Source organism: Salmo salar, chromosome 15, assembly GCF_965601325.2.
Source record: "Salmo salar chromosome 15, fSalSal1, whole genome shotgun sequence".
NCBI classification, from domain to species: domain Eukaryota; kingdom Metazoa; phylum Chordata; class Actinopteri; order Salmoniformes; family Salmonidae; genus Salmo; species Salmo salar.
In genome coordinates this window covers 106,778,262-106,793,180 of record NC_138305.1, presented here as the reverse complement: position 1 = coordinate 106,793,180, position 14,919 = coordinate 106,778,262, and the positions used below count along the sequence as shown (strand labels likewise).

General features: G+C 40.8%; 1 protein-coding gene across 2 annotated transcripts; it reads left to right on the top strand.

The window, feature by feature from the left end:
* Positions 1 to 1,416: 1,416 nt before the first annotated feature.
* On the top strand, positions 1,417 to 9,072 carry LOC106572846 (homeobox protein aristaless-like 3). Of its 2 annotated transcripts, none has more exons than XM_014147381.3 (4): positions 1,417 to 1,957; positions 7,192 to 7,469; positions 7,720 to 7,782; positions 8,419 to 9,072. In XM_014147381.3, the coding sequence occupies exons 1-4, from the start codon at positions 1,600 to 1,602 to the stop codon at positions 8,773 to 8,775; spliced, it is 1,056 nt and encodes a 351-aa protein (XP_014002856.1). In that variant the 5' UTR covers positions 1,417 to 1,599; the 3' UTR covers positions 8,776 to 9,072. The 2 variants fall into 2 exon arrangements, with proteins under 2 accessions (XP_014002856.1, XP_014002855.1); XM_014147380.3 differs by having other exon boundaries at positions 1,420 to 1,957; positions 7,720 to 7,827; positions 8,419 to 9,070.
* The last annotated feature ends 5,847 nt before the right edge of the window (positions 9,073 to 14,919 follow it).

Below are 14,919 nucleotides of genomic sequence, written 5' to 3'. Positions count from 1 at the left end.
AATGATTTTTATCCTTCACTTGTTTGTAACAATTGCAAATACTTTGGCAACTTTGTATTTGTTTTCAACTTCGTGCTGAAGTTATAAGGTTCTAACGATCATAATGCTACAAAAGGCTGTGGGAAACGAGGCCCTGGTTTATTTCATTCGATATTGTACATGGTTATTCTGAATATCTTCGGTTGTCAGTTTCTATTGAACTCTGACCTCTGAAATAATCAACTGCTCGTTTGTTTCGACGTTTTTTTTATTTGGAATTATCAAATGTAACTGAGTTATTACATAGATTTTTTTTATTTTAAATGTCCTTATGCTCTATTTGATTTCATGCAATTTTATTTTATTGTTGTTTTTAACTCAAGACTGTATCAAGAATTGGAAAATAAGATATTTTGAAAATAAATGGAAACAAGCAAATGCCACAAGTAAGCAAGAAATATCCACATCGAATATCACAGTCTGTCAATGATAACATTATCCCCCCCACACACACATATTAATACCATTACCAAAGTAAAACATGTAGTAAACAGATAATAAATGCCACACTGTCTTCCCGCCAAGACGATCCAAAAAGCAGAGGTTGTAGATGGCCAAAACGTTCTACCCGTCCAGACTGTCTAAAGGCTGTTAGGACATGGCAGTGGTAACAAAATCATTATTTCTGTATTCGTTTTCTTGGTGTTAAATGCATTATTCAAGGGACCCGGCAGTATAAGGACAAACCTTGTTACTATTACTTGAACGGTTCTATGAAGTCTAATTGATGGGGGGAAAAAAGAAGCTAGCGCATAACTAAGTTATCTCGTCTATTCAGTAGATTTTAGGTGATATTCATCTTCAACCAAAATGCCTTAGTTCAGTTTCGTTGTGGATATTCAAAATGTAGCCAACACCATTATAAAAAAGCCTAACAAATGGCCCACTATTGTTTCTAATATGTATCGGCAGTGTTCTCCTGAAATGATGCGTATTCTAACATTTCGAGTAGAATGCATTTGAGAAAGAACATCATAAAGAGCTTGAAAATCAAACGTTGTGCATGAATTGTAGCCAACAGATTATGATGCAATATAATACAAGATATTCATAGATAACCCCCACACATTCCCTGAACTGAATCACAAAGAATTACTGTTGCGTTGACATTAATCCGGCCAGTTGGGTCTAAAATAATATAATCTGTAAAACAAAGTGAAAAAAATGAGGGCACCAATACATTTCCTCGGGCGCATTTGGCCATTTGGCACTGAACATAACAAAACGCCTTCATGTTTGTTTAATGTGCCTTGCGTAAAATGCTCTCTATATCCCTGCCCGAATTAGTCATTTGCTTGTTTTTTTAACAAAATGAAAGAGGATTTAAATGGTTAATTGTAACGACAGGAATCACACGTGATTGAATTCTTGGCGGATCATATCAACCCACTGTCCCGCTTGGTCCTCCCTGTTTCACGGGTCTTTGTTCATGATCTCCTAAATCCCACCCACTTGAAAATGAAGAAAAGAGTAAGAAAAAACACGCGCTCGCAAAGAAACCTTGCTTTCCTGTAACCGGGACCAGAGTAGAGTCGTTAAAGTGCATGCAGGACTGACCTCATGATGGAGGCGGACAGTTGTTTGTCTTTCTCTTCGCAGCCAAACCGGACACGACTGAATAACTCTCCCGGTTTGGATCAGAATAGTTCTGGAGGTTCGTTCCTTCCCTGCGATGAACTACAGAAAAGTACACATCTTCCTCTCGCTCACCGTCTGAGTCTCCAGGGTGACTTCAACTACTCAAGCTCCATGGGACGGTTTAACGACGGCGCGCCCGCGGACTTTACGCACGGGGCAGCCTCCACGAATCCTCGCGCCTTGCCCAACAAACACAACAAATACATGGAAAATATTAATCAGGACCAAAAGGTTTTATCAGTAAGCGGGAAGGGCTCGTTTTATGAAAATTACTCGGAGGGTAAGTGGAGTTTTTATTAAAATAATCGAAATCACGGCCATCAGTGGGTGAGACTACGAAAATAGTCATAATTATCAGAATAATCGTTATTATTATTATTATTATTATAAAGTAGGCTATTAACCAAAATAATATAGGCCTATCTGAATAATGTTCTGAGTCTATTGCCTGTGGAAACAGTTTGACTAATCAAACAGGCAAAATCCATCGTGAAAAAGATAATGGAGATCAATATTTCTGTAACCAGCTACCTCAAATTGTTTCAAGTTTGTCTTTATAGTGTGGCGACTCGGATAAATACATTTTCAGAGTTTCTTTGGCGCTGCACAGCCTGCGTATTTTGCAAGGCCTTGGACAAAAACGTCTCCAATGATCGTAATTCATTTTCACTAAATGTCTGATTTTATTTGTTCACCTACAATTGTATTATTATTCAGCTTGTTTGAATAAATTATGACAGTGTTCCAAATGACAATCGAAAGACTTTATTAGTCCACACAGCAGGCCCGGATCAAACAAAATCCCCCCAAAAACGGAATTACTTTGTAGTATAGATCTGAATGCTGCTACGGCTTATTTACTCTACAAATGATAATACTAGTTTAACGTTTTGAATTAAGGCCTATATTTTATTCCTTGCGAGTTCCTTTTCAGAACTTCAATTCTTTATTTTGGTGAACATAATTTCCCCCAATGTTGCCTATAAAATGTTAATAAAATGTTGAAACACATATATAAGCCCATGGCCGATTATAAGCCTAGACGACTACAAAATGATATAGCCCACGTAATTGTCTAGGCCTTCTGAAATGAATGTGCAACTATATCTAAAAAACGATTTTAGCCTTTAGGCTACCTTAGCTTACATTTGGTGACAAAACTATCACAATGTAAAAATCACTTGGTAAAAGTGGACGCACCTCACTGGTGATAAATATGTCATCAGGTTTGATCTGCACTTGACAGTGGTAGTCACAATTAGTTTTGATGTAAAGTGCGAGCGGGCCAAAGGTCAGAAAGTGAATGAGCCGTCTCGGTGCGTGATTACGGCGTCCGTGCAGGAAGCTTCCATCCGTGCGGTATAAACACATCAATCCCGTGCAGCCTTCACAAAATACATTCATAAATTTAAAAAAATAAATAATAATACAGCTAGAGTTTATTTGAAATTGATCATGTTTCTTATCTGAAAGTTTTGTTTTTGTTTCTGAATAGCTAAGTAAAGTTGCACATATCCAAATTAGATTCTCAAGATGTCCTTTATGCTAAATTTGACTCCGTGTCCTTTTGTTGTTTACATCAAACTTTTCAATGACATTTTCTTTTGCAATAACATCACATTTAACCACATTAGAACATTCTCTAAATAACTGTCAAATATATTCAATTAATTTATACCACTGAATTCAAAATTAGAACTAGATTAACTTAAAGATATAAAAACTGAAAATGCAAATGAGATAAAACTTTGGCCAACTCAGATGTTTTGATAATGTAATGATGAGATGATTTAATGTGAGATTAGATTTTTGTATTTTTTTTTATCTTTGGCTTGAGGCACGCAACAATACAGCAGTCCAAGTTAGAAACACTTTATTAAACTTGTATAATATCCCATGAACTCAAGTCTTAGGATATGACATGGTCCTTCAGTATTATTTATTGAAGTTTTGAAATCCATCCTCTAAAGTTGCCAGTGAAGGCATGTGAGTTCTGATAAGGACTTGGTGATGTATGTGTTCAGAATAACATTCATATCAGTCTGATTCATGTTGTTGCCAAAGACAGCCATATGATGGAGCAGAGAGCCTCCATCTGGACAGTTCCTCTTTATCTACAATCTAGATAACAGCATGGTCTGATGTCAAATTGACTGGATGATATTGTATAGGCTTTGACTGTGGTCTTGAATGAAGATTTATTTTCTTAGATTCTTCAGATATTAGCAAACACAACCCACGCTCACACACTTGACACATACGCAGGCGTGCATACACACGCAGGAACGCACACACTAGTGCGCATGCACGCCGTGCACGCACGCACACGCACAAAAAGGGGTTTTATGAAAGAGTTTTCAGAAACAATTTCAAAATAGTGGTTGTTGACTATATAATACTGCGGTTTCTGAGAGCCCCAAATATTGGTATGATTAGAATACTTTTTTTGGACAAGAGAAATCCATTTGTTGTCAGTCTGTGAACTCTAAAGCAGTTTAACCTGAGTTGGTTTTCTGGGTCAGATTTGAGTGGAGATGTGGTCCACATGACAGTTGCTTGCTGTCCAACATTCTGGGGCACAGTCAGACTCACACACCTTCAAAGGCAGACTAGTCTTCATGTTTTGTCTATCAGTGCTTGGAAGGGGGGGAGGGTTAGGGTTTAAGGATGGTAGAGCAGTGGGATGGTATACCACATAGCATAAAAATGTTATACAAAGAAATAGATATATTGAGATAGGGGGATGTTCAATTGACCAGGTATTCATAACCCGAGATCTCATGCATGTTGACACTTCTTGACCTTCACAGTAAAAAAAAAATGTACAAATGCAAAATGATTAAAAATAAAACATTTTACATTTGGAAAAGTTAAATTACAAAAATGCTATTTCATCAAAACTTGTTACTAATGCTTCAAGACTTCAATCTCATTATCTAATCTGCATAAGAAGTCAATTATAAAATACTGTTAAACCCAATCCAATGCTCCCGAAATGTTACATTTCTCATTTACAGAACAAGAGGTCAGGGAGAGAACAGCTGAAATTACCCCGTGATGTCAGTATATACTCACAATGGTCCATTTGGACTTTATCTCGACTGTACAGTTTTGTAATGCATTTCACATACTGTGCATCTCCAATTACACTGGACCATAGGGAGAGAGGATGTGGGCTCTTGGTAAAAGCCAGCGGTGGAAAAAGTACCCAATTGTTATACTTGAGTAAAAGTAAAGATACCTTTTATAGAAAATGAATCAAGTAAAAGTGAAAGTCACCCAGTAAAATACTACTTGAGTTAAAGTCTAAAAGTATTTGGTTTTAAATATACTTGAGTATCAAAATGTAAATGCAATTGCCAAAATATACTTAAGTATCAAAAGTAAAAATAATTTCAAATTCCTTATATTAAGCAAACCAGACGCCACACTTTTCTTGTTTTTTTAATTTATGGCTAGCCAGGGGCATGCTCCAACACTCAGACATCATTTATAAACAAAGCATTTGTGTTTTCGTGAGTCCACCAGATAAGAGGCAGTAGATGACCAGGGATGTTTTCTTGATTAGTGCGTGAATTGGACCATTTTCCTGTCGTGCTAAGCATTAAACATTTAAGGAGTACTTTAAGGTGTCAGGGAAAATGTATGGAGTAAAAAGTACATCATTTTCTTTAGGAATGTAAGGAAGTAAAATAAATAGTTGTCAAAAATATAAATAGTAAAGTACAGATACCCCCAAAAAACTACTTAAGTAGTACTTTCAAGTATTTTTACTTAAGTACTTTACACCACTGGTAAAAGCTACACTACAGCATGTCTGATGTCTTTTTGAATACTTATTCTTAGATTGTAAAATCTTAATAACCTCTTTCCAATCTCTTGGCATGATGAACTATGACGTGAGGTTGGATCTAAATAGGCATCAGGGGGTTACATCCAAAATGGCATCCTTTTCCCTATATAGTGCCTTTTCCCTATATAGTGCACTACTTTTGACCAGAGTCCTAAGGGTCCCGGTCAACAGTAATGCACTAAAAACACGCCCAGAGTAAAACATTATGGTACAGTTCAGTCATCCAAACACGCCCAGAGTAAAACATTATGGAACAGTTCAGTCATCCAAACACGCCCAGAGTAAAACAGTATGGTACAGTTCAGTCATCCAAACACGCCCAGAGTAAAACATTATGGTACAGTCCAGTCATCCACTCATCATGGACTCTACAAGGTGTCGAAAGCATTCCACAGGGATGTTGGCCCATGTTGACTCCAATGCTTCCCACAGTGTGAAGTTGGTTGGATGTCCTTTGGGTGGTGGACCATTCTTGATACAAATGGGAAACTGTTGAGCGTGAAAACCCCAGCAGCGTTGCAATTCTAGACACAAACCAATGCGCCTGGCACCTACTACCATAGCCCGTTCAAAGGCACTTAAAACTTTAGTCTTGCCCATTCACCCTCTGAATGGCACACATACACAATCCATGTCTCATTTGTCTCAAGGCTTAAAATCCTTCTTTAACCTGTCTTCTCCCCTTCATCTACACTGGAGTGGATTTAACAAGAGACATCAATAAGGGATCATATCTTTCACCTGGATTCACCTGGTCAGTCTGTCATGGAAAGAGCAGCTGTTGATCATGTTTTGTACACTCAGTGTAGATTTCCATTTCATTGGTTTGTTATTTCATACACACAATCGTACTTTCTATCAAATTTGGGTCAAATGGGGTCGAATTTATAACTTTCTAAATGGACTAATACATTTGGGACTCACACAGAGTTTGTTTTCTGCTCAGTGATTCAAGACCTTCAGTTAAAGGAGGGGTGTTCACAGCAAATCAGAACAAACAGTGTTGCAGTAGGCTGGAATGTTGTGTCTGGTCAGATCTGACTAAACCATCATTTATTTCTGACTAAAGTTTATTTCCAACACTATCTCATGCAGATTTGTTCATATAGTAAAACGATACAACAAGCAGCTCACTTAGTGTTTTACATAATACTACAGTTACCACTCTATTCGTCGTTTCTAATCAGGCCTTCATACCTCGTATTGGGGGAGGAGGAGCTGGGAGACCCCTGAGACAACATGGGAACGTTCTCGTTCAGATCTTAGTCATATCTCCGGAGAAAAGACAAGCCTGCGTGGCTGCATCCTGTTTATTATTATCCAGAATGTTACGTTGCTGCCTCTTACAGTGGACGCTAATGAACCATCCCTAGCTAGCCTTAGGTTGGCTGTGTATTCTGAGCATCTCTGTGTGACAACATTACCACAGGTAGACATCTGAGCCTTGCTTAAACACAGAAATGTACTTTACACACACACACACACACACACACACACACACACACACACACACACACACACACACACACACACACACACACACACACACACACACACACACACACACACACACACACACACACACACACACACACACACACACCTTTGTTTTTACATGTAACCACCATTCTCTCTTTCCCTCCCTGTATGCCCTCCCTCAGCCAGAGAGAAGGCGGGTCCCAAGCCCATGGGCTATCCCGTGATTGGCTCAGACTGCTGCATCAAACTGAAGGAGCCAACCAACGGTCTCCAACCAGGGGACTCCATAGCAGACTCAATCGACCTATCGGGCAAGAACAAGAAACGTCGTAACCGCACCACCTTCAGTACCTTCCAGTTGGAGGAGCTGGAGAAGGTGTTTCAGAAGACTCACTACCCTGACGTTTACGCCCGGGAACAGCTGGCCCTCAGGACCGAACTCACAGAGGCCCGTGTACAGGTAGAATAATGCCACTCTACACAGAAAATATAAAGTCCCCTACCCTGCTGCTCTAGTTTTTAACAGAGTTTGCAATATTATTAGATATTTGTCCCCCCCAGATGAATCAATATTCCAGGGCCTATTTAAATGTTCTATTGAAACCAATTGAAGCCAAATTCTTTCAGGCAGGTAGGAACATGGCAAGGCAGGGGTCCTATATAATGGTAGAGAAAATCATCTCTCCAATCTCTCTCTCTTCATTCGTCAGGTATGGTTCCAGAACCGCCGGGCCAAGTGGAGGAAGAGAGAACGCTACGGGAAGATCCAGGAGGTGCGAAACCACTTTGCTGCTACGTATGATATCTCTACGTACCAGGTAGACCCTGAAACACATAGATCTTTGGTCACGACATACGATCTATCTACGCACAGGGGTGCAACTTTGGTTTTAGAAGTGGGGGGGGGGACATAATTATTATTAACAAAACACTCCAAACAGCCTATCCGACCGCTCAGAGGCGTCCGCATGGTCCTAAAGCAACACCATCGCCTCTTTTTGTATCACATTCCAATGACAAATCTGAGCGGGACAAAAATGCAATTTCAGAATGTGCCCCAGTGAAAGTTGCGCCCCTGTCTCTACGTATCAGGTACACCCTGACACATAGATCTTTGGTCACAACATATGATATCTCCCTCCTGCCTCCCTCCAATAGGTACTAGATAGCAAACACACTGACACATAGAAGGGTTATAGCAAGTGACCTATGACCTATCATTATCATCACACACTAATTAGAATCATTTAAACCAATCAATCAAATCAATCAATAATGATAGACCCATATATTGAATTACCAAGCATTGGCATTTACATTTCAAATAGCATGATGGGAATTATCTTTATGCAGCCTATCGGTGGAGCTTCGTCATTGGTCTCTAATCAGACTGCTCTCTTCCCTTGTAGATGCAGAGCAACCTGTGGCCAGGTGCAGGAGGGGGTGGGGGGTCTGGCGGGAGCTGTGTCCTGGGCCCTGACACCATGTCTTCCTCCTGTATGAGCCCTTACCCCCATCCCCACAGCAACCTCCCCTCTGTGGGCTTCATGGGCATGCCCCCGTCCTCCAGCCACCCGCACCACCCTCACCATCACCCCCAACACCACCCTGGCATCAACGGCCTCTACTCCCTCCACAGCTTCCCTGGGGCCCTCGGGGGCCAGTCCTTTGAGCCGGGGCCCGAGACAGAGTATAAGTCATCCAGCCTGTTGGCCCTGCGGATGAAGGCTAAGGATCCTGGGAGTCTTCTATCCAGGCCTACATGACCACCACAGTGTCAGGGTCAGATCCCTACTATGTACTGACTGAGCTAATGCATTCACACACACATTCCAACACAATCTTGTATACTAGCGACCTGATGGATAGTTATGGCCACATGTATGTGTTCCTGCATGTTGAAATAACAGCAGAAGTCAAAACTCTACACGCATGCACACACACACACACACACACACACACACACACACACACACACACACACACACACACACACACACACACACACACACACACACACACACACACACACACACACACACACACCCGTATAATTAACCTTCAGGGGACACATAATTCAGTCCCATTCAGAGTCCTATGTCCTATTTTCCCTAACCCCAAAACCTAACCTTGACCCCAAACTAACCCTAGCTGCTAACCCTGGTCGAATACTAGCTCCTAACCCTGGTCGAATACTAGCTCCTAACCCTGGTCGAATACTAGCTCCTAACCCTGGTCGAATACTAGCTCCTAACCCTGGTCGAATACTAGCTCCTAACCCTGGTCGAATACTAGCTCCTAACCCTGGTCGAATACTAGCTCCTAACCCTGGTCGAATACTAGCTCCTAACCCTGGTCGAATACTAGCTCCTAACCCTGGTCGAATACTAGCTCCTAACCCTGGTCGAATACTAGCTCCTAACCCTGGTCGAATACTAGCTCCTAACCCTGGTCGAATACTAGCTCCTAACCCGAAAACTAACCCTCGCTCCTAACGCTAAACCAAATTCTAACCATAACATTGATTGGCTCAAACCTTGACCCTAAACCACCTAGAAATAGAATTTGACCTTGTGGGGACTAACAAAATGTCCCCAGTTTGTCAAATTCTTGTTCGATTTAAAATATTCCTGTGGGGACTTCCCACAAGTATAGTTAAACACACACACACACACACACACTTTCAACATACACTTCCGCTACTTTCCTCCAAATAATGTAACATTGCCGCAAACCCACAGACTTCAGACCGTGACATGACCGACCATTTGTTTGGGTTTGTTAGGCCACCATCAGGCACAAAACCTGCCATTTTGCAGACATTTTATTCAATCCAGATTTGAGCATTATCACAAACATAGTGAGACCAAAGAATATAAAAACAATATTATTTAAATATGTAAGATGTAGATGTTAATAAAGTACAGTACCAGTCAAAAGTTTGGACACACCTACTCATTCAAGGGTTTTTCTTTATTTTTACGATTTTCTACATTGTAGAATAATAGTGAATATATCAAAACTATGAAATAACACATATGGAATCATGTAGTAACCAAAAAAGTGTGAAACAAATCAAGGTATATTTTATATTTGAGATTCTTCAAAGACCCCACCCTTTGCCTTGATGCCAGCTTTGCACACTCTTGGCATTCTCTCAACCAGCTTCATGAGGTAGTCACCTGGAATTCATTTCAATTAACAGGTGTGCCTTGTTAAAAGTTAATTTGTGGAATTTCTTTCCTTCTTAATGCATTTGAGTCAATCAGTTGTGTTGTAACAAGGTAGGGTGGTATACAGAAGATAGCCCTATTTTGGTAAAAGACCAAGCCCTATTTTGGTAAGTGACCAAGTCCATATTATGGAAAGAACAGTGCAAAGAGAAACGACAGTCCATCATTACTTTAATAAGACATGAAGGTCAGTCAATCCGGAAAATATCAAGAACTTTGAACGTTTCTTCAAGTGCAGTCGCAAAAACCATCAAGCGTTATGATGAAACTGGCTCTCATGAGGACCGCCACAAAGGAAGACCCAGAGTTACCTCTGCTGCAGAGGATAAGTTCATTAGAGTTACCAGCCTCAGAAATTGCAGCCCAGATAAATGCTTCACAGAGTTCAAGTAACAGACACATCTCAACATCAACTGTTCAAAGGAGACTGTGTGAATCAGGCCTTCGTGGTCGAATTTCTGCAAAGAAACCACTACTAAGGACATCAATAATAAGAAGAGACTTGCTTGGGCCAAGGAATATGAGCAATGGACATTAGACCGGTGGAAATCTGTCCTTTGTTCTGATGAGTCCAAATGTGAGATTTCTGGTTCCAACCACCGTGTCTTTGTGAGACACGGAGTAGGTGAACAGATCATCTCTGCATGTGTGGTTCCCACCGTGAAGCATGGAGGAGGAGGTGTGATGGTGTGGGGGTGGTTTGCTGATGACACTGTCTGTTATTTATTTAGAATTCAAGGCACACTTAACCAGCATGGCTACCATAGCATTCTGCAGTGATACACCATTCCATCTGGTTTGCGCTTAGTGGGTCTATCATTTGTTTTTCAACAGTACAAAGACCCAAAACACACCTCCAGGCTGTGTAAGGTCTATTTGACCAAGGAGAGTGATGGAGTGCTGCATCAGATCACCTGGCCTCCACAATCACCCGACCTCAACCCAATTGAGATGGTTTGGTATGAGTTGGACCACATAGTGAAGGAAAAGCAGCCAACAAGTGCTCAGCATATCTAGGAACTCCTTCAAGACTGTTGGAAAAGCATTCCCCACGAAGCTGGTTGAGAGAATGCCAATAGTGTGCAAAGCTGTCATCAAGGCAAAGGGTGGCTACTTTGAAGAATTTAAAATCTAAAATATATTTTTATATGTTTAACACTTTTTTTGGTTACTACATGATTCCATATTTGTTATTTCATAGTTTTGATGTCTATTATTCTACAATGTAGAAAATCGTAAAAAGAAAGAAAAAACCCTTGATTGAGTAAGTGTGTCCAAACTTTTGACTGGTAATGTATGTGATGTATGTTGTACTTTATTGATCAACAATAAAGGGTTTCATCTGTTTACTGCCTCCAATCGTCAGAGGGAAAATGTTTCCGCTATTGTAGGTTATATGTAGATTTGAACAACTACTTTGGTTATGACCTTTACTGACTATAGTGTGGTCAGACTATACAACATCCAGGACTACAATAGCTGTCAGTCTGTTGAGGTGTGTGCGCGTGTGTGTGTTTGTTTGTGTGTGTAGCAGTATAGCTGGTCTCACTTCAAGAGGCCTTCGGCTGGCACCCCATGCATCAGTTTAAAGTGGCAGGTCTATTAATGAAAAACTAACTGAGCGACCGCACTATGCCGCTGATGATGAAGTGTAGGGCGGCTATAGGGCCACCTTCCGAAGTCCCTGCTCTGCATCGAGAAGGCAGGGTTTTGCTAAAACAGGAAAATAATCCTGCAGCAACAATTATAATTAATGGACATTTTGTAGGGGCTGATATACAGTCTTTTTCGTGAAAAAAGTCTGAAATGTCAAAGTCGAAATTACAAACTTCAGAAGTTGTTTTTAAACCTTAAATACACAACACGTTTTACATTTCCTGCTTTGCAGAAAAGTTCTCATGCAACAGGGTGATCAAATTAATATCCAGCATTTCACATCTGGCAAATAAGGGATGAGCTATACAGAGCCTTCAGAAAGTATTCACACCTCTTGACTTTTTCCACATTTTGTTGTGTTACAGCCTGAATTTAAAATAGATTTTGATGTAGATTATTTTGGTCACTGTCCTACACACAATACCCTATAATGATTATTTTTTTTTGAAAATTAATAATAATTGAAAAGCTGAAATGTTTTGAGTCAATAAGTATTCAACCCTTTTGTTAGCGCAAACCTAAATATATTCAGGACTAAAAAAGTCACATACAGTAATAAGTTGCATGTTTAACATGATTATCTGTAAGGTCCCTCAGTCGAACAGTGAATTTCAAACACAGATTCAACCACAAAGACCAGGCAGGTTTTCCAATGCCTCGCAAAGAAGAGAACCTACTGGTAGACGGGTTAAAAAAAAAAGATGACATTGAATATCCCTTTGAGCACAGTAAAGTTATTCATTACACTTTGGATGGTGTATCAATACACCCAGTCACTACAAAGATGCAGACGTCCTTCCTAAGTCAGTTCCCGGAGAGGAAGGAAACCGCTCAGGGATTTCACCATGAGGCCGATGGTGACTTTAAAACAGTTGCAGAGTTTACTGGCTGTGAATGTCACGAATCCCACCGAAAGTGGCTCCCCTGCCTGCTCGGGCGGCGCTCGGCGGTCGTCGTCGCCGGCCTACTAGCCGCCGCTGATCCCTTTTTCCTTTTCGTTTGGTATGTCTTGTTGTTTGCACCTGTTCCTTATTTGTGTCTCTTGATTTATGGTTATTTAAGCCTGTTTAGCCCGCCCAGGTTTGTGTGGGATTATTTTCGTCAGAGTGTTTTTGTTGTTGGATGTGCTGGCGATCTGCTTGTGTTGTTTTGTATGCGTAAGGTGGATCCGTTGTTATTTGGGCACTTCGCTATTCACGCCGGTTGTTGGCGTCGACCGTTTTTTGTATTAAGGAATAAACGCATTTTTCCTTACCTCTGCTCTCTGCGCCTGACTCCTACCACCACTCCTAGAAATCGCTGACAGTGAAAGGAGAAGAACTGAGGACAACATTGTAGTTACTTCACAATACTAACCTAAATGACAGAGCGATAAGAAGGAAGCCTGTGGAGAATAAAAATATTCCAAAACATGCATCTTGTTTGCAGCATGGCGCTAAAGTAATACTGCAGAAAATGTGGCAAAGCTAATTTCTTTGTTGTTGTCCTGAATACAAAGTGTTACGTTTGGGAGCAAAAACCTTAAACACAAGGCCAAATCTACACTATAGTTTCTACCAAGAAGCCAGTGAATGTTCCTGAGTGGCTGAGATACAGTTTTGACTTAAATATACTTGAAAATCTATGGCAAGACTTGAAAATGACTGTCTAGCAATGATCAACAACTAATTTGACAGAGTTTATAATAAAATAAATAAAATAAAATAGGGCAAATGTTGCACAATCCAGGTGTGGAAAGCACTGAACTCACAGTCATAATCACTGCCAAAGGTGCTTATATAAAGTACTGACTCAGGGATGTACAGTTCATTCGGAAAGTATTTAGACCCCTTGACATTTTCCATATTTTGTTACATTACAGCCTTATTCTAAAATTGATTAAATTTAAAAAAAAATGTCCTCATCAATCTACACACAATACCCCATAATGACAAAGCGAAAAACAGGTTTTTAGAAATGTTTGCTAATTTATTAAAAATAAATAACAGAAATACCTTATTTACATAAATATTCAGACCCTTAGCTATAAGGCTCGAAATTGAGCTCAGGTGCATCCTGTTTCCATTGATCATCCTTGAGATGTTTCTACAACTTGATTGGAATTCACCTGTGCTAAATTCAATTGTTTGGACATGATTTGGAAAGGCACACACCTGTCTATATAAGGTCCCACAGTTGACAGTGCATGCCAGAGCAAAAACCAAGCCATGAGGTCGAAGGAATTGTCCTTAGAGCTCCGAGACAGAATTTAGTCGAGGCTCAGATGTGGGGAAGGGTACCAAAAAATGTTTGCAGCATTAAAGGTCACACAATGGCCTTTATCATTCTTAAATGGAACAAGTTTGGAACCCCCAAGACTCTTCCTAAAGTTGGCCGCACGGCCAAACTGAGCAATCAGGGGAGAAGGGCCTTGATCAGGGAGGTGACCAAGAACATGATGGTCACTCTGACAGAGCTCCAGAGTACCTCTGTGTGGATGGGAGAACCTTCCAGATGGACAACCATCTCTGCAGCACTCCACCAATCAGGCCTTTATGGTAGAGTGGCCACTCCTCAGTAAAAGGCACATGACAGCCTGCTTGAAGTTTGCCAAAAGGCACCTAAAGACTCTCAGACCATGAGAAACATGGTCTGATGAAACCAAGATTGAACTCTTTGGCCTGAATGCCAAGCATAATGTCTGGAGGAAACCTGGCACCATCCCTATGGTTAAGCAAGGTGGTGGCAGCATCATGCTGTGGGGATGTTTTTCAGTGGTAGGGACTGTGAGACTCAGTCAGGAATGAGGGAAGATGAACAGAGCAAAGTACAGAGAGATCCTTGATGAAAACCTGCTCCAGAGTGCTCAGGACCTCAGACTGGGGCGAAGGTTCACCTTCCAACAGGACAACGGCCCTAAGCACACAGCCAAGACAACGCAGGATTGGCTTCATGACAAGTCTATGAATGTCCTTGAGTCTGGACTTGAACCCGATCAAACATCTCTGGAGAGACCTGAAAATAGCTGTGCAGCGACGCTCC